Raw genomic sequence first — 22,899 nt, forward strand, 5'->3', positions numbered from 1 at the left:
GACAGCACCTCCGAAATCCTTAATCTTTACCACCTAAAAGGACACGGGCAGGAGACATGGGAACACCACCACCTTCAAGTTCACCTCCAGCCACATACCATCCTGACTTGGAACTATATGTCATTCCTGCACTGTGACTGTGTCAAAATCTTGGAACTCCCTTCCGAACAGCAATGTGGGTATTCCTACAACACATGGGCTGCAGCAGTTCAAGGCAGCACACCACCACCACCACATCAAGGGAAACTAGGGGTGGGCAATAAATGCTGGTCTATTCAGTGATGCCAAATCCCATTAATGAATAATTCTTTTAAATTAAATTATGTCACAGCCTTTGGTGTGGTAATTTACCAAATGTCTTTTGGAAATTTAATGATACCACATCTACAAAATCATGGAATTTACAATACAGGAGGCGGCCATTTGGCCCAAGGAGTCTGCACAGGCCCTCGAAAAGGCCACCCCACTTAAGCCCACATTTCCACCCCACCCCCAAAACCAAGTAACCCCACCTAACCTTTCTTTTTTTTGGACACTAAGGGCAATTTACCATGGCCTATCCACCTGCACATCTTTGGACTGTGGGAGGAAACTGGAGCGCCCGGCGGAAACCCATGTAGACACGGGGAGAATGTACAGACTCCACCCAGACAGTGATCCAAGCCGGGCATCAAACCTGTGACCCTGGAGCTGTGAAGCAACTGTGCTAACCCCTGTGCTACCATGCTGCCAATTGTCCATGTGGCTTGTTACATCCTCAAGAACTCTCTATATTTGTCCAGTAAAACATGATTTCCCTTTCATAAAGCCATTTTGACTAGCCTGATTGCATTGAGATGTTCTAATTGTCCACTTTAGCCTCCTAAATAATAGGGGCGAGATTCTCCAATAGTGGGGCTATGTCCCCACGCCCATGAAAAAACGCGCGCGAATCACTCTGGACTTACATGGAGAAACTCCAGGGTGACTCTCCAATTTGCAGGGGGCTAGCAGGGCCCTGGAGTAGTCATCGCAGTTCTGGCTGCCGCTACGGGGGCCTGCACCTGCTGTCGGAGGTCTGAGCATGCGCACGGCGGCCTGCGTCGGCCGCCCCTGCGACATGGCCGACCCACACCACGGACTGGCACCAAGAAGATAGGCCCTCCCCAGATTGCCCACGCCCACGGATCAGTGGCCCCCGATCGGTAGCCTGGCCATCCTGGAGGACCCGCCCCCCCGCCCCCCCCCCCCAATCTCTCATTCTTCTAAACTCCAATGAGTACAAGCCCAACCTACTTAACCATTCCTCATGAGAAAATTCCTCCATACCCAGAATCAACAAAGTGAACCTTCTCTGGACTGCCTCCAATGCCAGTATACCTTTCCTTCGCTAAGGGGATCACAAGTATTCACAGTACTCCAGTACGTGGTCTAATTACTGCCTTGTATAGTTTTAGCAAGACTTCCCTATTTTTATCAAACAAAAAACAGAAAATGCTGGACAATCACAGCAGCTCTGACAGCATCTGTGGAGAGAGAACCATTCTCTCTCCACAGATGCTGTGAGACCTGCTGAGGTTGTCCAGCATATCCTGTTTTTGTTTCAGATTCAGCATCCGCAGTAACGTGCTCTTATTCCCTATTTTTATACTCCTTTCCCTTTGAAATAAAGGCCAACATTTGCCTTCACTATTACCTGCTGATCTTACATGCTACCTTTTTGTGATTTATGCACGAGGAGCCCCAAATTCCTCTGTACTGCAGCTTTTTGCAGTCCGTCTCCATTTAAATAATATTCAGCCACTTTTTTCTTCCTAACAAAGTGCATAACTTTCCATTTTCCTATATTATATTCTATCTGCTAAGTTTTTGTCCACTGACTTACCCTGTCAATATCCCTCTGTAGACGCTGTCATCCTCACCACTTGCCTTCCCAACTATTTTTGTGTCATCTGCAAACTTGGTAACAGTACATTCACTTCCCTCATCAAAATAATTAATATATATTTGATGCACGATCAATGACCACTAAAGCGAGGTTGTAGTCCAACTGAAAGCTAGATGTTTCCCCCAGCAGCTCAGGTACAGAATGAAGGCTGCTAGATGTTTCCCCCAGCAGCTCAGGTACAGAATGAAGTATGTTGGGGCGGCACTGGTTCTTATACCCCGCCTAGCATACATTCTAACCAATAGAAAGCATACAGTATCCACCAATGGTGCTTTAGCCTATCAGGTACCGTAATACCTATAATACCACAATATTGTAAATAATTGTGGCTCCTGTGCTAATCCTTGTGGCACTCTATTTGTTACAGGTTGCCACCCTGAATATGCCCCTCTTATTTCAATTCTCAGTCTTCAATCAATTAGCCAACCCCTAACCATGCTAATATACTATCCCCAGCACCATGGACTCTCATCTTATTAAGTAGAGTTTTGTGTGGTACCTTATTGAATGCTCTTTGGAAATCCAACTATATTACATCTATGGTTCCCATTTATTCACCCAGCTCGTTACCACCTCAAAGAATTCTAATAAATTTGTCAGGCATGATTTGCCCTGGATGAAACTATGTGACTGCTTGATTATATTTCTAAATGCTATTACATTCTTTAAAATGGATTCTAACATTTTCCTAATGACAGGTGTTAAGCTAACTGGCCTATAATTAACTTTTTTGTCTCCCTCCCTTTTTGAATAGGGGTGTTACATTTCTAGGATTTAAGGATTCTTGGAAGATTACCACCAGTGCATCCACTATCTCGATAGCTACTTCCTTTGATATCCCAGGATGCAACCCATCAGGTCCAGGGGACTTATCGCCTTTTGGTCTCATTAGTTTCCCTAGTATTTTTTTTCTAGTAACAGTTATTCGGTTTATTTCCTCCTGCCCCCATTATTGCACCTTGATTATTTTGTATTTATGGAATGTTATTAGTGTCTTCTATTGTAAAGACTGACACAAAGTATTTATTTAACTCCTCTGCCATTTCTTGGTTCCCATTATTAATTCCCCAGTCTTATTCTTTAAGAGGCCTTTGTTCACTTTGGGCTCTTTCTTCCTTTTTATATATTTAAAGAAGCTCTTGCTGCCTGTTTTTATATCATTTGCTAGTTTACCATCAGAGTTTATCTTTCCTCCATTATTATTATTTTTGGTCTTTTTTTGTTGGTTTAAAAATTTTTTCCAATCCTCTGGCTTACCATTAATTGTTGTCACATAGTATTTTTTTTTCTTTTGGTTTAATACTATCTGTAACTTCCTTCATTAATCATGGTTTGTTTATCGCCTTCCTAGTATCTTTCCTCCTCACTGGGGTTTGATTTGATTTGATTGATTTATTGTCACATGTACTGAAGTACAGTGAAAAGTATTTTTCTGCAGCCAAGAAAACATACACAGTACGAACACAGTAGACAAAAACAAAATTTGTTGTGAGTCATGAACTATTTTCATAAACATCTGCCATTGCTGATCAACCGTCATTTCTGCTAAACTCCTGTCCCACTCCACTCCAGCCAGCTGCCTGATTCCTTTATAATTATCCTTATTTAAGTTTAGCACAGTTGTTTCTGATCCAAGTTCCTACAAGTGACTACACTTCAAAAAGTAGTTAATTGGTTTTAAAGCACATGGGTCCTCCTGAGATCTTGAAAGACACTATACATAAATGCAAGTCTCTCACTTTATTGACTCCTTTATACAATAAAACATAAAATAGTTTTCATAAAATTATTTAACTCTTCTATTACTCTGCCTCTGAGAACTTGTTCCAGTTCAGATATGGATCTGTATGCAAACAGTGATCTCAAAGCGATATACAGCTACCTCACCCAAACCATGATGTTAATCGTCTTTCGACACTTATAGTACGTGTAATTTAAAACATAATAAGGTTATGATACTAAAGTAAAATTAATCTACAGTATCCCAACTTGCTGAATTTGATTATATCAAAAAGGTAAGCAGAAGAGTCTAAACTTATTACAATTTCTGACATTATCCTGTTTTTATAGCTTTTGTGGTTTACATCACAGTAGTTCCTTGACATGATACTGGTTTGTCACATACTACAGATAGGATGCTACATTAGGATAGCGCACAAGCTATTAAAAGGAATTTAAGCCAATTAAAATTAGTAATTAATAAATAATGGATACCTTTGTCCTGTGACAACTGCTTTCCATTTCCTAAAAATTGTAGATTAGATTCCACACTATGACTTTGCATGTTTAACATTCTGGAGGAGCCAAACGGTATCCTCCTGATTAAAGCTTGAGACTGAAGCGGTTCTCCAAATCCTAGTAATAAAAAGGAAGTAATGTTATTTTTAGCAATTATCTATAGCATTAGCATTTGTTTATTTTGTTCTGAGATTGGAATCTTTAAGATTAAATCATTGTACTTGCCACAGTAATAAGATGGGGACTCCTATTTCCATTATTCAACAGAAATAAGTTCATTTAAAAAACAACTGAAATTGAATCTTTTTTCGGGATTTATTTCAAGAAAAAGCACTCATCATGATATATCATTCCCTGGCTAACAAATCAGGCCAGGAGAAGGCCCTGTAACTTACCATCATGCTACTGCAAAAATAAAACCTGCATAGCAGGGGAGACTAGGACCCGGGGGCACAGCCTTAGAATAAAAGGGAGTCACTTTAGAACAGAGATGAGGAGAAATTTCTTCAGCCAGAGAATGGTGGGTCTGTGGAATTCATTGCCACAGAGGACGGTGGAGGCCGGGACATTGAGTGTCTTTAAGACAGAAGTTGATAAATTCTTGATTTCTCGAGGAATTAAGGGCTATGGAGAGAGAGCGGGTAAATGGAGTTGAAATCAGCCATGATTGAATGGTAGAGTGGACTCGATGGGCCGAATGGCCTTACTTCCACTCCTATGTCTTATGGTCTTATTTGGAAGACAAGGAGAATGGCCTGGAGGGCGATTGGTACTCCCTGATTCATTCTCCATGGCAAAGCCCAGATCAATCACAGCCGATCTACCTGGTTTGACTTTAAACAAAAACTTGGCTGATAAATGTTTCCTGGTGTATTCTCTAAGGCATCGCCTCTGCCAGAATCCACTTGCCAACCAATCAGCACTCTCTTTTCATACAGTATAAATTATTCCCTTTACACTTGTAAATTTGTCCTGATGAGTGCAGGACAAAAATCTTGAACAGCATATCTCTTTTCTCAGCAATACTTTCTTAACGTATGCCAACCCCCCTCCCCCCCAACACCGTGACCCTTTACAGGATCCAAGGAAAGGAGGATTTTAACAAATAAAACCAGGAGCCTGATATGCAAATGGTCAGTGGCTGATTATCAAATCCTGTTTATAAAATGAGCCTCTTAAAAAATAATCTATAGATTGCAGTAATGTTATTCAAAGCCTAGGTTAAGGTACAGATATATTTGATAGAATCATAGAATTTACAGTGCAGTAATATCTTTATTAATCATGTGTTAACATAAAGTTAAAATGTCTGCAAAACATGCAATTAAGATGTTGTAAAACGAGATCATCATTCATTCCAACCATGTAATTATTTACCTATATAGGGCTAATGGAATTGTGTTATAGAAAGACGATTCCCTGAAGTTTCGGTAGCACAGTTGTTAGCACTGCTGCTTCACAACGCCAGGGTCCCAGGTTCAATTCCCGGCTTGGGTCACTGTCTGTGCGGAGTCTGCACGTTCTCCCAGTGTCTGCGTGGGTTTCCTCCGGTTTCCTCCCACAAATCCCGAAAGACATGCTTGTTAGGTAAATTGGACATTTTAAATTCCCCCTCAGTGTACCCGAACAGGTGCCGGAGTTTGGCGACTAGGGGCTTTCACAGTAACTTCATTGCAATGTTAATGTAAGTCTATTTGTGACAATAATAATAAAGATTATTAACTGAGGGATTGTGTTAGCCTTAGTTAGATGGTCATAAGGCAGTTAGTGGGATAGAGGTTATATAATTAATGCGAGGAGCCTGGTCTGTATCAGGCAGTTTAGCTTCGAGTCTGCTAGGAGCTTTAAACTGAGCAACAGCTTTTGCTAAAGGCTGTCAGGTTAAATAGTAGTCTGACACAGACAGAAGGATCTGCAGGCTGTTTCCTGAAAGTATCTCTCTCTTTCTTCAAGCAGTTCTTCCAATAAATCTTGATACAAGTATACAGCAAGTAACCCTGTGTTTGCTAAGTGTTTTTTGACCCTTGATGGGCTTTGCTTATTTGAAGATAGAGAAGGAATAATAATAATAATAATAATAATAATAATAATAATATCGCTTATTGTCACAAGTAGGCTTCAATGAAGTTACTGTGAAAAGCCCCTAGTTGCCACATTCCGGTGCCTGTAAGTGAGTAGTAAAAAGGGTTTCCTTCTATTTTAAGAATTGTTTAACTGTTAATTGAAAAGCTATTTTCCGTGATGTCAGTGTACTTTATGTGAGTGTTTAATCCTGTATTAAGAATAACGTTTTTAATCTATAATATAAAAGATATCTATTGGTCAGTGGAATCACTCCTGGAGTGAAATATCATTTCCTCAGTTTAAAAAAAAATGTACAAAATGTTTGGGGTTCTTATCCAGTATCTGAGATCTTAACAGGAGTATATTTAAAAATATGGTGGCAGTAACCAACAAACCAGCTACGTCTGTTTAAAAAGCATTAAAATAATTGGTGGGATGTAGGCCTGTATCTTAAGGGTGTTAATTTTTTTTTTTTTTAAAGTGCTTCAGTTCCACAAAGCTTATAGGAGACCCCCATCTGAAGTACGTGTTTAGTTTTGGGCATATCGTGGCTTAAAGTTAAATTATGACATTGAGTTGCTGAAACTTTGCTTCTCTTCCTTTGCATTTAGATGCTTGTGGGATCATCTAATCAAGATGTTTAAAATGACAAAAGTGATTTGGTAGAGTAGATACAGAAAAACTGATTCTTCTTGGCAGGTGGGGAAGGGGGCTGGGGGGAGGAATCCAGAACAAGGTGAACATAATCTTACATTTAGTGGTAGGCCATTTAGAATTGAAATTGTCACAGAATAACAGAAAATACAGCGCGGAAGACGCCTTTTGGCCCATCAAGTCTGCACTGACACATGAAAAACACCTGACCTACCTATCTAATCCCATTTGTCAGCACTTGGCCCATAGCCTTGTATATTATTACGTGCCAAGGGCTTATCCAGGTACTTTGTAAAGGATGTAAGGCAACCCGCCTGTACTACCCACCCAGGCAGTACGTTCCAGACCTGTCACCACGCTCTGGGCAAAAAGATTTTTCCTCACCTCCCTCCTAAACCTCCTACCCCTCACCTTGAACTTGTGTCCCCTCGTGACTGACCCTTCAACTAAGAGGAACAGCTGCTCCCTACCCACCCTGTCCATGCCCCTCATAATCTTGTACATCTTGATCAGGATGCCCCTCAGTCTTCTGTGGTCCAACAAAAATAACCCAGCCTATCCAACCTCTCTTCATAACTTCAATGTTCCATCCCAGGCAACATCCTGGTGAATCTCTTCTGCATCCCCTCCAGTGCAATCACATCCTTCCTTAAATGTGGTGACCAGAATTGGTTGTACTCCAAGCTGTGGCCTCACCAAAGTTCCAAACAACTCCAACACAACCGTCCTGCTTTTGTAATCCATGCCTATTTAAGAGGCATTTTGTCGGGTATTTGCAAATATTGAACTAATTCCCCCCAAAATGCTGGAAGCATTGGAACAATTGAAACTTTGAAGCCTGAGATTAAGATTTTTGATTAGGTAAGGGTATCAAGGAATGTGGAACACAGGTATGTAAATTTAGATAAACTGAACTACACCTCAGCTACGGTCTAATTAGGTGGTGGATCAGCCTTGAGGAGCTGAATGATCTAATCCTTTCTATATGCTCATCGTAGCTTCTAATTAACCTTCAGCTTGCATCATAAAAAGTTGCTGTTAGTCTAAAACTGATTCAATCAAATGTTCTTTAGTTCTTGGTTATTTAGACTGCAATTCTCTCACCAAGTTACCTCCAGCTTTCAGGTCTACAATATTCTGTACCTTTTAATTGTCTTTAGGTCAACTTGCATTGCAATGAGAAAACACATTTTTGTTTTCACCACATCCACTGAATCATGGCACTGATTTCAGATCACATTATTAAATAAGGTAAATTAGTAGCACCGTAGAATTTAATAAAGTTTCAACATAAATCCTTATTCAGGGATGGCACGACGGCGCAGTGGTTAGCACTGCTGCCTCACAGCGCCGAGGACTGGGTTCGATTCTGGCCCCGGGTCAATGTCTGTGTGGAGTTTGCACACTCTTCCCTTGCCTGCATGGGTCTCACCCCCACAACCCAAAATGATGTGCAGGGTAGGCGAATTGGCCACGTTAAATTGCCCCCTAATTGGAAAAAACAAATAGGGTACACAAAATTTATTTTTTAAAATACCTATTCAGAATGATATTATACAATTAAAGACCATATAAGTGTACTTTCAAATAACTTATGTACAGGACTGGCTAAAGTAAAGGCTAACTATTAATACTGTAACTAACTCAACATTATCATCCATTTAATCACAGAGTAAATCCATCTATAAGACAATGAGCTATTGCTAAAATCAAGCCTGGTCTTGCCCAGAATACCCATGCATCTTTTGTTAATGTTGCATATAATTCTTTTTCACCATGATGATTTGACATGATTAAGGCAACAAATGTCAAGTTTACTTTCATTGGACAACTCTCAATAGAAGGACGGTTTCACTTAATCAATATTGTACATAAACAAGTTAAAGCAATGATTGATTTAATTTTTCAACATATTCTAATGCAGGTGTCCGAAATAATTATGACTAGAAAAATCCATGATAGCATTCTCTAAACACTCAAGCAGTGGATGTAATCCTCATTTGAAGAAATCTAGTTCTTTTGGTGAAAATATACATGGATGTCTCAATATTGCCTGTGTTATGTATCATGATGTGCTGATCTATACAGATTGGTCATTAAATTGGCGACAACACTTCAAAGTACTTAATTGGCTGTAATGCACTTTGGGGCACCCAAAGCATGTGCCGGTGCAATATAAATACAAATCTACCTTTTAAAATAACACATTGCATTATTCTGTTGCTAAGCACACGCAAGGATAATTCTGTGTGCAAACCCCCCCGCACACCCACACTTTAGCCTTCCCAGGATCAATTAGACTGTTTCTGGGGGCCAAAACAAATTCAAATAATTCAACAGAACACTATCTTATTTTTATTTTATTTGTTCATGGATGTGGGCGTTGCTGTGGCCAGCATTTCTTGCCCATCCTTAAGTGCATTTAAGAGTCAACCATATTGTTGTGGACCTGAAGTCATATATAGGCCTGACCAGGTAAGGACGACAGATTTCCTTCCCTAAAGGACATTAGTGAACATGATGGATGTTTATGACAAAAGATTTCCTGGTCACCTTTAGACTTTTTAATTCCAGATTTTTATTTGACTTGAAATTTCAGGTCAAATGGCAGGATTCGAACCCGGGTCCCCAGAGCATGATTGTGGGTCTCTGGATTAGTAGTCCAGCGACAATACCACAAGGTTACTGCCTCCCCAGTGACTATGGAGAGCATTTGTTTCGTCTTGGAATGTTACCTGCAGATTGGATTGGATTTGGATTGGATTTGTTTATTGTCACGTGTACCGAGGTACAGTGAAAAGTATTTTTCTGCGAGCAGCTCAAACAGATCATCAAGTACATGAAAAAAATGGAAATAAAAATAAAATACATAATAGGGTAACTCATGGTACACAATGTAAATACATAGACACTGGCACCGGCATACAGGAGTGTAGTATTAATCAGGTCAGTCTATAAGAGGGTTGTTTAGGAGTTTGGTAACAGCAGGGAAGAAGCTGTTTTTGAATCGGTTTGTGCGTGTTCTCAGAATTTTGAAATCTATGTTATTTTTCTTTTAATGCTTTTGCCAGAAGTAATTTCAGTAATTCTGGCACGGAAGTTTGCAAACAATTACACTCTTCAGTGTAGTTAGTTAATATTCCTCCAAATTTCTATATAGGGCTTAGACAAAATATATTTCAGTAAGTAGAAACTATCAAAAATATCAAAACTGTAGAATACTACTTAGTAATAGTATGAAAATTAATCTGTTAATAACATCTTAAGACCATAAGACATAGGGGCAGAATTAGGCCATTCGGCCCATCGAGTCTGCTGCGCCATTCAATCATGGCTGATATGTTTCTCATCCCCATTCTCCTGCCTTCTCCCCATAGCTCCTGATCCCCTTGTTATCAAGAACCTATCTCTGTCTTAAAGACACTCAGTGACTTTGACTCCACAGCCTTCTGCAGCAATGAGTCTCACAGATTCACCACCCTCTGGCTGAAGAAATTCCTCCTCATTTCTGTATTAAAGGGTCGTCCCTTCAGTCTGAGGCTGTGCCCTCAGGTTCTATGTTCTCTTACTAGTGGAAACATCCTCTCCATGTTCACTCTATCTAGGCTTCTCAGTATTCAATAAGTTTCAATGAGATCCCCCTCATCCTTCGAAACTCCATTGAGTACAGACCCAGAGTCCTCAACCTTGCCAATGAAATAAAGTGAAATATCTAGTTTGGCCAAGCCATTCAGTCATTTTCAATTCCATCAGAAGTGCTTTCCTCCAGGGGCAGCATGGTGGCGCAGTGGTTAGCGCTGCTGCCTCACGACGCCGAGGTCCCAGGTTCGATCCAGGCTCTGAGTCACTGTCTGTGTGGAGTTTGCACATTCTCCCAGTGTCTGCTTGGGTTTCGCCCCCATAACCCAAAGATGTGCAGGATAGGTGTATTGGCCACGCTAAATTGGCCCTTAATTGGAAAAAATGAATTGGTTACTCTAAATTTTAAAAAAATAAGTGCTTTCCTCCAGAGCTCTGAAGAAGAATCATAGTGACTCGAAATGTTAACTGTTTCTCTGTCCACAGATGCTGCCAGACATGACGGGTTTTTCCAGCATTTTCTGTTTTGATTTCCGATTTCCAGCACCCGCAGTATTTTATTTTAATGGTATCAATGTATTGCAGGTACAGCACAAAACAAGAGTCATTACATAATTGGGACCAAGTAAGGACAAACAGATCACCGAACCACCAGGATCTAGGCAACATTACAGACCTACATCTCATCCATCGTTGCAAAACAAAATGACAGAAGAAAACAATGCCCCGAGAACCACAGTGCCAAGGGGAAATCGACTAACTCTTATAGCGCAATTTAAACTTTTCTCCAGATCCAGGCCGGAACAGGCAACCATCCTATCTTCGAGATGGCAAGATGACAAAGAGAAAGATAGAGGACTGGGCACAACAAAATCTTAACAAGAATCCAAACTTCCATAATCTCATCTCCCAGCTCAGATCAAAGGACAAACAGATCACCAAACCACCAGTATCACCCTCAAGAAGACCTCAGGTTATCATGGGACCAAGAACCAAAAGGAATATAAACTGGCCCTAATCGTAAATATGGGGGGAAATGCACTCCAGAATGGGAGGGCTGCCAGAGCTGCCCCCCAAACTGGGGAGCGCCTGGGGAGGAAGGGCTGACCAGTCCCACCCCCCACCCCTCAGGACCACTCATAAAAAAGGAAGGATTAGGCCACCCAAAAGCCAACATAGATCCGTATCGGAGTGTCCATGATACCAAGGCTTACTATCCAACACCACTACAGCCAGCCCTCACAGGCACCAATACTAAGAGATAGTAGAAGCAATGCCCGCAAAACCACTCAAAAGTCAGAAGAAGAGTGAAGAACAAGAACTGTCAGAACTAACCCCTCAGACCCACAAAGCACCTCCTAAGATATAACGAGCAGATGAAAACCGGCCAACTGACTGCCACCTGGGCCCCTTCCAACACCCAAGATAAAAAGGATAATTACAGGACACAGCCTTTTGGTCCTTCCCTAATCTGCAGCTCTCCGGGTGCTGACCTACCCACATCGGACTCCCCCACAACATTTCCAAGGGAGGTACCCCTGTCCAAGAAGCAACAGGATACGGACCACAATGCCTAGCTAAGCACCGCCATAAGGAAAAAAGAACGATCGGAGGTTTCAAGGACTCATATGACACCATAGTCCTTGCATCTCCCCCAAATCATCCAATACACATTCCAACAACAGGACCAACACCCCAGGCCCCAACAAGAGAAAAAAGAAACTCTCTACCTACCAAACACGACATCTACAACCAAAAAACGGATATTCAGACCTATGGCCAGCTCAGACAGGACCACAGATCCAGATGTTGGAAGGTCACCCCAACCCCAGGCCTCAGAGACTGGATTAAATGTGTCCCATCGAGTTTGGGTTGCCTGGCCTCCAGATCAAGATTCCTGATACATGTCAGCCAGTTCGCAAACTCGGGAACATCACCACCTCATCAGAGACCCCAGGCACGACTGGGCTCATCGGTTACCTTTCGTCCTCATCCAAAACCCCCAGGATGGACAACAAGCCACGCAACAGGAACTCAACTTTGTGAGGCAGGCTTCCACTAGAGACAATGCTTTCTCTGCTACAGAACCTCCTCATGCGCCGTCACTTGCCACTGTCTCCATAAAGGTACCTTGTAACTCATTGAGCTTTAATGTTCTGCTAAAACTATCAGATTAATCACCTTCATCGTTGGCAGCCACCATCCATTGGTGTGCACCGTATCGTTAGGACAAGAAACCTCTCAAAGGCAGCTGCCCTATCCAAATTCCAGCCAGCCGCCATGAATCAACAAGGGTTAAAGGAAGGGCAGCACGCGGTGCAGTGGTTAGCACTGGGACTATAGCACTGAGCCCTCGGGTTCGAATCCCGGCCCTGTGTCACTGTTCGTGTGGAGTTTGCATATTCTCCCAGTGTCTTGCATGGGTTTCACCCCCACAATGCAAAGATGTGCAGGTTAGGTGGTTTGGCCACGCTAAATTGCCCCATAATTGGAAGCAAAAATAATTAGGTACTCTAAATTTATTTTTAAAAAGGGGGGAAAAAAACAAGTATTAAAGCATATTGTCTCGACTCAAAAGTGCTCAAACATTGACCAACAATCTCGGTACATCGCAAAAGCCATGTAAACTGAAAAAAGACATAAAAGAGATGTGCACAAAGGTAAAAGTAAAGATTGAAAGATGGACAGAGCCGGATTTCGTGAAATCGTGGCCTCTCCCGCACTTACCCCACCTAGACTTTTATTACGCTATCAGGCTTTAATACAATGGTGGAGATGAGTATTCAAAGCCACTGCTGCGACAGGTACTACCTGAGAACATTTGACATGCAGCTAGTTCTTTAATGTACCGTTGTATGATAGTGAGTGTTATTTTGTAGGAAAAGGAACTGTGGTTACTACTGAAAGGATTTTCTATTACATCTCTAAATGGGACAGAAACAGTTTATTGAGACATAGAACAGGTAAACCTTGTCAAGTATTGGCATACTTTGTTCCAGCAGCGCCTTCAAAAATCAGGCACTACTTTTTTCAGTACCATTTAATCACAGCAACACTTGGTTTTACAACATACACCACCATCAAGAGACTAATGAAGGGGAAATAATATTGCCTAATTTTTAATGAAAACTGTTAAAACAAAGTCCAAGAGGGCAGCACGGTGGCGCAGTGGGTTAGCCCTGTTGCCTAACGACACCAGGGTCCCAGATTCGATCCCGTCACTGTCCATGTGGAGTTTGCACAATCTCCCTGTGATTGCGTGGGTTTCGGCCCCACAACCCAAAGATGTGCAGGCTAGGAGAATTGGCCACGCTAAATTGCCCCTTAATTGGAAAAAATGAATTGGGTACTCTAAATTTAAAAAAAAATCAAAGTCCAAGTTATTTTCAAAATCTCCACATTAAAGCACTTTTAGGTGATTTTCTGATTTGTCAATCTATGCAGTAGCTGTATTTTTCTGATTCTATCATCTTTATAAGTACATTTCACTTCTTACTTTTGCAGAGCAAGGAAGAACAAAATGGGATTTTTTTTTTGCATTGGATGGATTTTAAAACATCAAGCAAGGAAAGGGTTCAGGATATTTGAATAGCTTATTGTTGTGACAGATGAAATGGACTTTTAATGGAAAACAGCATGCAGTTCATTCACATTTTAGATAACACACCATCCCTGGTGATCTGGTTTTCCATATCCCACATGCCTGGACTTACAGAATATTTCCCATTGAAACTCTAACACTGAGAATGAATTACAGCCTCAGTGCTCTAACTGGATTTATGTTATTTACATAATGGCCAGAATTTAGCATTGCTTGTGTGGATCCTGAGATTACGTTAGGAGCATTTGTCCGCGAATGTCAATTAAAGGACAGAGTAAAGCAATTAAAAGGTCAATCAATAGCAATTTTGAAAGGCCTGTTCAGTTTTATGGTCAGCACAAAGGCAAAACAGGCAGATGGGGATTGCATATTTTCAACTTCCTTCATCAAGGGTAGTATAAAATGTTCAGATGGAAAGGAGAAGTGAGGAGTTTGAAGTTTAGGATTTAGGAGTTTAGAAGTGAATGTATGTCTGGGCATTATTGATGAATTAGTGAGGCATTCTTTCATTTCCTATGTGGTTTAGGAGGTTTAAATCATTTGAGGCTTTTCCAGACAGACCTATCATAATAAAGGTTAAACTTCTGCAAAGCACACGATTAAAAGTGGATATTGTTAGTGCAGGAAGGAAGGCAGAGGAGGCCAGTTGGCCGCAGACAGCATCAAACCCTCAAGATCAAAAAGTACAACCTGAAGGGGTCGAAGGCCAGCAATCCTTGAATGGAAGAAGGGGCAGAAGGCACCAATACCTCGCCAGAAGAAATCCAGGTACTTTGAGATGACAAAGGTCCAGTGCAGGAGGAGGAACCGGTTCTAAAGGGAGACAGTAACCCCAGTATAATAGGCCCCGAGATAGCACAGTGGGCTAAACAGCTGGCTTGTAATGCAGAACAAGGCCAGCAATGCAGGTTCAAGTCCCGTACCGGCTTCCCCGAACAGGTGTCGGAATGTGGCGACTAGGGGCTTTTCACAGTAACTTCATTGAAGCCTACTTGTGACGACAATAAGCAATTATTATCTTCCTAAAGTGTAGGGCACCAAATGCCAGTGAAGCTAAAAGTAACTATTTCCTTTTTTATGTCTCAGGGTTCATTCAGTTTGTTCCTTGGGTGTGTTGGAGATCTGTGTGCAGTGTCACAATCCGCAACCTATGGCAAACGCACTATTCATAATGGTCAACACCTTCATACATTGCAAGACAGACAAGGACAGCCAAGCAGAGAGCTCCAGAGGATTTGCTACTATTGCAGGCTTCCCAAGGATTTAAGGAGCCATTTATTACACACATATGCCCATCAAAGTACCTCTGGAGAACTGGGGGCCTTCGTAAATCATTCTTCGCACATACAGCTAATATGTGATCAACAACAGCAGATCCTATAGGTTTGTGTTAGATATCCCGGGAGCTGCCATGGTTCAAAAATTCTCCTTCAATCCCACAAGCCAAGGCTGTTCATTCCCCCTGCATGCTTGGATGGCTCGCTGCTGGGGAATAAAGGATATACTCTCAAAAGGTGGCTCATGACATCAATCAGATGTCCAAGAACGCCTGCAAAGGAGAATTATATCTGAAGCCATGCCTTCATGAGGCCCATCAATGAGAGGACAAGGGGCCTTCTGAAAATATGAGGTTTCATTGTCGGGACCACTCTGGAAGATTTCTGTAATGTCCTCTTGAACATGTGTCCCTCATTATGTTTGTGTGTTGTGTCCTGCACAATCTAGCTCTCACAAAGGATACGAGATGGAAGGTGAAGAAAGTGATCTACTTCTAGAACCTGCTAAGAAAGATTCTAGCACTGACTCGGAGGAAGAACCTGCTCAATCACAGGGTCATTATGATGATCTGGCAAGGAGGCAGCATTTGGGAGCCAGGATTCAAAGGAGTTTTCAGTAGGCCTTCAAAGTGAAGACTTCAAATCATTGAAAAGAACCAGTCACTTTATTGCTAGGAAGTCACAATGCCACCTGGCACTATCTTCTGTTGTGCCTCCTTCTGAAAGACACTATCCTGTACAATCAATGTCTTGTTCCTAGAAGTCTTACAACATCAAATTCACCTGATGAAGGGGGGGGGGGGGGGGGGGGGGGGGGGTGGGGGGGGGGGGGGGGGAAGAGGAGGAGGAGGGGAGAGGAGGGGAGGAGGGGAAAGTGCCCCCCAACCAGGCTGATAACCTGGAATGTTAGAGGGTTAAACGGGCCAGTGAAGAGGGCGCGTGCGTTTGCACATCTGCGGGTTCTGAAGGCGGACATAGTCTTGTTGCAGGAGACGCACCTGAAAGTGGCAGACCAGGTTAGGTTAAGGAAGGGCTGGGTCGGTCAGATCTTTCATTCGGGACTGGATTCTAAGACGAGGGGGGGTTGCGATCCTGATTAATAAAAGGGTACAATTTGAGGCGGAGGGCACAGTCGTGGATGGCTGGCAGGTTCGTTATGGTGAGGGGTAAGCTCGAAGGGGTGAGAGTAGTCCTGGTCAGTGTGTATGCTTCTAATTGGGACGATGTGGATTTTATTAGGAGGATGCTAGGGAAGATCCCCGACTTGGACTCACGTAAGTTGATCATGGGCGGGGACTTTAATACAGTCCTGGACCCGAGCCTGGACCGGTCATACTCAAGAACGGGCAGATTGCCAGCAATGGCAAAGGAACTGAGAGGGTTCATGGAGCAAATGGGGGGAGCAGATCCGTGGAGATTTAGCTGGCCGACGGCGAAGGAGTTCTCGTACTACTCCCACGTCCACAAGGTGTATTCCCGAATTGACTACTTTGTTGTGAGTAGGGACCTGCTGGCCGGAATGGTGGGGGCAGAATATTCGGCAATTGCCATATCGGACCATGCTCCGCACTGGGTAGACCTGCAGTTTTGTAAGGACAGCTTTCAGCGCCCACCATGGAGGCTGGAAGTTGGACTACTCGCGGACGAGACGGTGTGTGAGAGGCTGAGGAAGTCCCTGCAGAATTACCTGCAGGTGAACAATACTGGAGAAGTCTCAGCAGCAGTGCTCTGGGAGGCACTGAAGGCAGTGGTGAGAGGGGAGCTGATTTCAATCCGGGCGTACAGGGACAGAACAGATAGGGCAGAGACGGACCGACTGATTAAGTAAATTCTACGGACGGACAGGAGTTACGCGGAATCCCCGAGGTCAGAGTTACTCAGGAAACGACAGAGGCTGCAGGCCGAATTTGTGGTGCTGACTACAGGCAAGGCTGTAGAGCAGCTTAGAAAGGTAAACGGCGCGATTTATGAGCATGGGGAGAAGGCCAGTAGAATGCTTGCGCAGCAACTGAGGAAGGGGGAAGCGGGCAGGGAAATAGGGAGAGAAGTGGATGGGGAAGGTAATCTAGTGGGTGATCCAGCAGAGCTGAACAAGGTCTTTAGGGACTTTTATAGGAAGCTGTACACTTCGGAACCACCCGGGGGACCGAGGGGATGTGGCGATTCCTGGACGGACTGACCTTCCCAAGAGTGGGGAGGGGGTTGGTGGACGGACTGGGGGCCCTGGTCCTGAAGGTCATGAAGTCAGGTAAAGCCCCGGGGCCGGACGGGTATCCGGTGGAGTTTTAGTTTTAGTGGGGCCGGTGCTGGTCAGGGTCTTTAACGAGTCAAGAGACAGAGGGGGTTTACCCCCGACGATGTTGCAGGCCACCATCTAGCTCAGTCTGAAACGGGATAAGGACCCGGAGGCCTGTGGGTCATACAGGCAGATCTCTTTGATCAACGTAGACAGCAAGTTAGTGGCCAAGGTTTTGGCGACCAGAATTGAGGATTGTGTCCCGGATGTAATTGTGGAGGACCAAACCGGGTTTGTAAAGGGGAGGCAGCTGGTGGCCAACATAAGAAGGCTGCTCAACGTGATTATGATGCTCCCGGAGAGTAGGGAGATAGAGGTAGAGGTGGCCATGGATGCTGAAAAGGCCTTTGACCGGGTCGAGTGGGATTATCTCTGGGAGGTACTATGACGGTTCGGGTTTGGGGCGGGGTTCATCGACTGGGTTAGGCTATTGTATCAGGCCCCGGAGGCGAGTGTAAGGACGAACAGGACGACATCGCACTACTTTAGACTGCACCGTGGGACAAGACAGGGCTGTCCTCTCTCCCCACTGCTATTTGCACTGGCCATAGAGCCGCTGGCAATTGCACTGAGAGCTTCTAGGGGCTGGTCCGGGGAGGGGGGGGGAAGGAGTGGAACATAAAGTCTCGTCTCTGCGGATGATCTACTGTTATATGTATCGGACCCAATGGTGGGAGATAGACGGTATTATGGCAACCCTGAGGGAATTTGGCCGGTTCTCAGAATACAAACTGAACATGGCTAAGAGCGAGTTGTTTGTAATTCAGGCGAGGGGGCAGGAGAGTAGAATGAAAGGGTTGCCGTTTAGGCTGGTGGGGGAGAGTTTCTGATATTTGGAAATTCAGGTGGCACGAGACTGGGGCAGGTTGCATAAGCTCAACCTGTCCTGACTGGTGGAAAGAGTGAGGGAGGAGGTCCAGAGGTGGGATGCGCTCCCGCTGTCATTGGCGGGGAGGATGAAGACTGTTAAGTTGACGATTCTCCCGCGGTTCTTGTTTGTTTTTCAGTGTCTCCCCATCTTTATCCTGCGGTCCTTCTTTAAGAGGCTGAATAAAATTATTCTGGAATTTGTATGGCAGGGAAGTCCCCGCGGGTGAAAAGGGTGATGCTTGAAAGGAACAGAGGAGAAGGGGGGCTGGCGTTGCCAAACTTCAGCAACTATTACTGGGCGGCCAACATAGTGATGATAAGGAAATGGATGGTGGGTGCGCGGTCGGTTTGGGAGCGGCTGGAGGCTGCTTCGTGCAGGGGCACTAGCTTAACTCATGGCGCCTCTGCTGCTTCCGCCGGCACGGTACTCCACCAGCCTGATAGTGGTGGTGGCTCTTCGGATCTGGGGCCAGTGGAGGAGGCATGTAGGGGAGGTAAGAGCATCGGCGTGGACCCCAATCTGCGGCAACCACCGATTTGCCCCGGGGAACATGGACGAGGGGTATCAACTGTAGAGGAGGGCGGGGATTGTGAGGATGGGGAATCTGTTCCTGGAAGGGAGCTTTCCGAGCATGAGGGCGCTGGAGGAGAAGTTTGGGCTGGCGAGAGGGAACGACTTTAGATACTTTCAGGTGAGGGATTTTGTACTCAGACTGGTGCCGTCTCCTGCCGAAGGGGAGGCAGGACAGGGTAGTTTCTAGGGGAGAGGTGGGAGAGGGTAGAGTTTCAGATGTCTACAAGGAACTAATGGGAGCTGAGGATACGCAGACCGAGGACCTGAAGCTTAAGTGGGAGGAGGAGCTCGGGGGGGGGGGGGGGGGGGGGGGGGGGGGGGCTGGAGGATGGTATTTGGGCAGAAGCCCTGAGCAGAGTAAACACGACCGCAACATGCGCCAGGCTCAGCCTGATCCAGTTTAAGGTCGTGCACCGGGCCCACATGACGGTGGCCCGGATGAGCAGATTCTTCGGGCTGGAGGACAAGTGTGCTAGATGCGGCGGAGGGTCGGCTAACCATGTACACATGTTCTGGTCGTGCCCTAAACTCAGGAGGTATTGGCAGAGATTCGCAGATGTCATGTCCCAGTTATTGAAAACTGGGGTGGTAATGAGCCCGGAGGTGGCAATCTTTGGGGTTTCGGTGGACTCGGGAGTCCAGGAAGAGAGCGAGGCCGACGTTCTGGCCTTTGCTTCCCTGGTAGCCCGGAGACGAATACTGTTAGCATAGAGGGACTCAAAGCCCCCGAGGGCTGAGGTATGGCTATCGGACCCTTGCCCCCAGAGCTTTCTTGGCCTAGAGAAAGTCAAGTTCGCCTTGAGAGGTTCGCTACTAGGGTTCGCCCGAATGTGGCAGCCATTTATTGACTCCTTCACAAAGGAGTAAGCGTCAGCATGGGGGGGGGGGGGGGGGGGGGGGGGCAAGGGTAGAGTAGAATAGGGGGATATTGAGGCAAGTCCGTGCGTGAACAGAGCCGTGGTTTGCACTATGTTTAATTTGTAATTTGTGTCTTAACTTATTTTTTTTGTGTACTGTACAATGTCACTTTTTCTAGATGCCTAAAATACCTCAATAGAATTGTTTGTTTTAAAAAAAAAAAAAAATTCACCTGATGAAGGAGCTGCTCTCCGAAAGCTAATGATTCAAAACAAACCTGTTGGACTTTAACCTGGTGTTGTAAGACTTCTTATTGTTCCTAAAACACATGGACTGCAGCCATTCAAGAATGCAGCTCATCATCACTTTCTCAAAAGCAATTTAGAATGGGTAATAAATGCAGGCATTGACACCCCATCCCATTGGATGATTACATTAAAAAAAAAAGTTTCTCATCGATCTCTGACAGTTCCAAATATTTGACCCCCTGTCATTAACCAGAGGAAATATTCCTTCCTTATTTCCTCACACAATTCTTCATAATTAAAAAAGGATAGATTTCCTTTGTCTTCTCTACTTTAGTCGAGACAGTCGTCATAACTGCAGTTTCTTATCAGTGGTATTATGCTGGTGAATCTATGGGATGAACATTTCATAGCTTTTAAGTTCTTTCTTTAGTAGAGCACCAAAAACTCCTTACATTTACTGACCTAACCATAGTCTTATACAAATCAATCATAACCTCTCTGCAAATTGAATCATAGAATTCCTACAGTGCAGGAGGAGGCCATTCGGCCCTTTGAGTCTGCATTGACCCTCCGAAAAAGCACCCTATTTCTGCCCAATCCCTCGCCCTTTACTCATACCTCCACCTAACATTTGGACACTTAGGGACAATTTAGCATGGCCAATCCTCTTAACCTGCATATCTTTGGACTGTGAGAGGAAACCGGAGCACCTGGAGGAAACCCATGCAGACACGGGGCGAACGTGCAAACTCCACACAGATAGTCACCTGAAGTAGGAATTGAACGCGGATCCCTGGCGCTGTGAGGCAGCGGTGCTAACCACTGTGTTAACGTGCCCATACGAGGTCTGAACTTCCACCCTTAACCTTTCCGAATTCTCCCAACTCTTCTGATTTCCTCCACAAGACCTTCAATCTCCTCCTTGGTTTGGTATAATCTTGTCTCCACGTTCTGTTTTTGCCTAAGGCCTATCTCCTTGTCCCTATCCTCACCCGTTTCAATCTCTTGCTCCCTCATTTCTGTTCAGCCTACCCACCTGGCAGTCAAGCCCGCTGCATTCAGGGAACTTCTATAAAATATGCTAATCAGGTCATGGAGTTAAATTCAGCAGACACCAAAAATAAATTTTTTTGGGTTTTCCAACTCAAAGTAGCCATTCCTGACCCACCTCCAAGTTAACATCCAACTGATTACCGTGACACAAAGAGCTGGATGTCACATGTATTAATCATGCTTCAACAGTGAAAATAGAACATTAAAACATAAGAAATAGGAACTCGAGCAGAATACATAGCCCTCTTGAGCTGACTACATAGCCCCCCTCGAGCCTGCTCCACTAATCATCATGCCCATGTCTGATCCATTTTAGATCAATTTTTCTGCCTGTTTCTCATATCAAGTTTCTTTGAGACAGTAAAATTTGTTTCCATCAATCTTAAATATAGCATCCACAGCCTTCTGGGTAGAGAATTCCAAAGATTCACAATCCTATCACTGAAGAAATGTGTCCTGTGACTGTACCCACATGTTCCGAATTCCCCGGCCAGAGGAAACTACCCTTTCAGTGTCTCTACTTTCAAGGCTCTTCAGAATCTGCGTGGATTTCCTCCGGGTGCTCCGGTTTCCTCCCGCAGTCCAAAGATGTGCAGGTTAAGTGGATTGGCCATGATAAATTGCCCTTAAATGTGCCATTCCTTCTCAATTGCAATTGTCGGTGAAATTATCATAAAAAATAAACAGGTTGATGCACTGTAGTCCTTGTGCCATCTTGACCAGCTCCTGACACCATGGCTGTTATATGGTTGTGTGTGATTGAGGACACAGGTAATAGCTGAAACAGCTTATTACTTTAGTATTCTATTACTCTTACATGCGGTGGCTGCAGCCATGCAATATTGCACTTTCAGCAGCCTTCCTCACATCCTGTATCACTACCGGCGCACAGGTTGCTTTTCAACATGTAGATGATTGGGCATTCAACAGTCTGTATTTTTTTCATAAGAAACAGTAGAGCAGGGGAGTGGTAGGGAATCGCACAGGAGCCAACGAGACCACAGAGAGCAGACAGAGATGAGAGGGGAGGAAACAGGGGTGAGGGGCGGGAGGAACCAGAGGAAACAAGAGAGAGGCCGGAAAGCAGCCAAAACAAAGACCAGAGGGGGCAAGACGAGGCCACACGAAAGACTACCCTCAAAAGCAGGCCAAAAACAGGAATGGATGAGGGAAGAAAAAGGGAGGGGATGCCAAGTTGTAGGAAGGGGGAGGAAGGAGAAGGAGAAGGAGGGCACTACCCACACATAAGCACCGGACACTTGAAGTAAAGGGCCAAAGAAAGGGTCCTGAAACAGCAAAAGAAGGGAGGCGGGAAGGGGTTATACCTAAAAAGAACTTGTTCAATATAGATGCGACGGTTACAATTTACGAGTGTACACTGTATAAAATGTAAAAACTTTAATATACATTTTTTAAAAAAGTATCTGTTTCATTAGAACACTTTTCATTCTTGCTTGCCATAATAGTTTTTATATGAACTTTGAAGTAATCGGTGCCAACAGCATATTGCATTTTGTCTAAATTGAGCATATACAACCAATATCCAGAGAATAAAAGATGTATGGGACTTTGGAAGGCCAAAACAATACGTGTTCCGGTGATGTCACAAATCACAATAATAAAGCTTTGGCCTCTTAAACTTTTGCCACAACAGTTTTAT

General features: G+C 44.1%; 1 protein-coding gene across 5 annotated transcripts in view; it reads right to left on the reverse strand.

The window, feature by feature from the left end:
• Positions 1 to 22,899, reverse strand: part of LOC140403423 (TOG array regulator of axonemal microtubules protein 1) — a 212,718-nt gene that overhangs the window by 118,290 nt on the left and 71,529 nt on the right. For 3 of the 5 annotated variants that reach the window (XM_072491343.1, XM_072491350.1, XM_072491340.1), the window contains exon 3: positions 4,142 to 4,282. The exons of the other annotated variants lie outside the window; for them this stretch is intronic. In XM_072491343.1, the coding sequence (XP_072347444.1) occupies positions 4,142 to 4,282 (141 nt within the window). The remainder of the gene's footprint in view (positions 1 to 4,141; positions 4,283 to 22,899) is intronic. 5 annotated transcript variants of the gene reach the window in all.

The sequence above is a fragment of the Scyliorhinus torazame genome, chromosome 2 (assembly GCF_047496885.1).
Source record: "Scyliorhinus torazame isolate Kashiwa2021f chromosome 2, sScyTor2.1, whole genome shotgun sequence".
Lineage (NCBI taxonomy): Eukaryota > Metazoa > Chordata > Chondrichthyes > Carcharhiniformes > Scyliorhinidae > Scyliorhinus > Scyliorhinus torazame.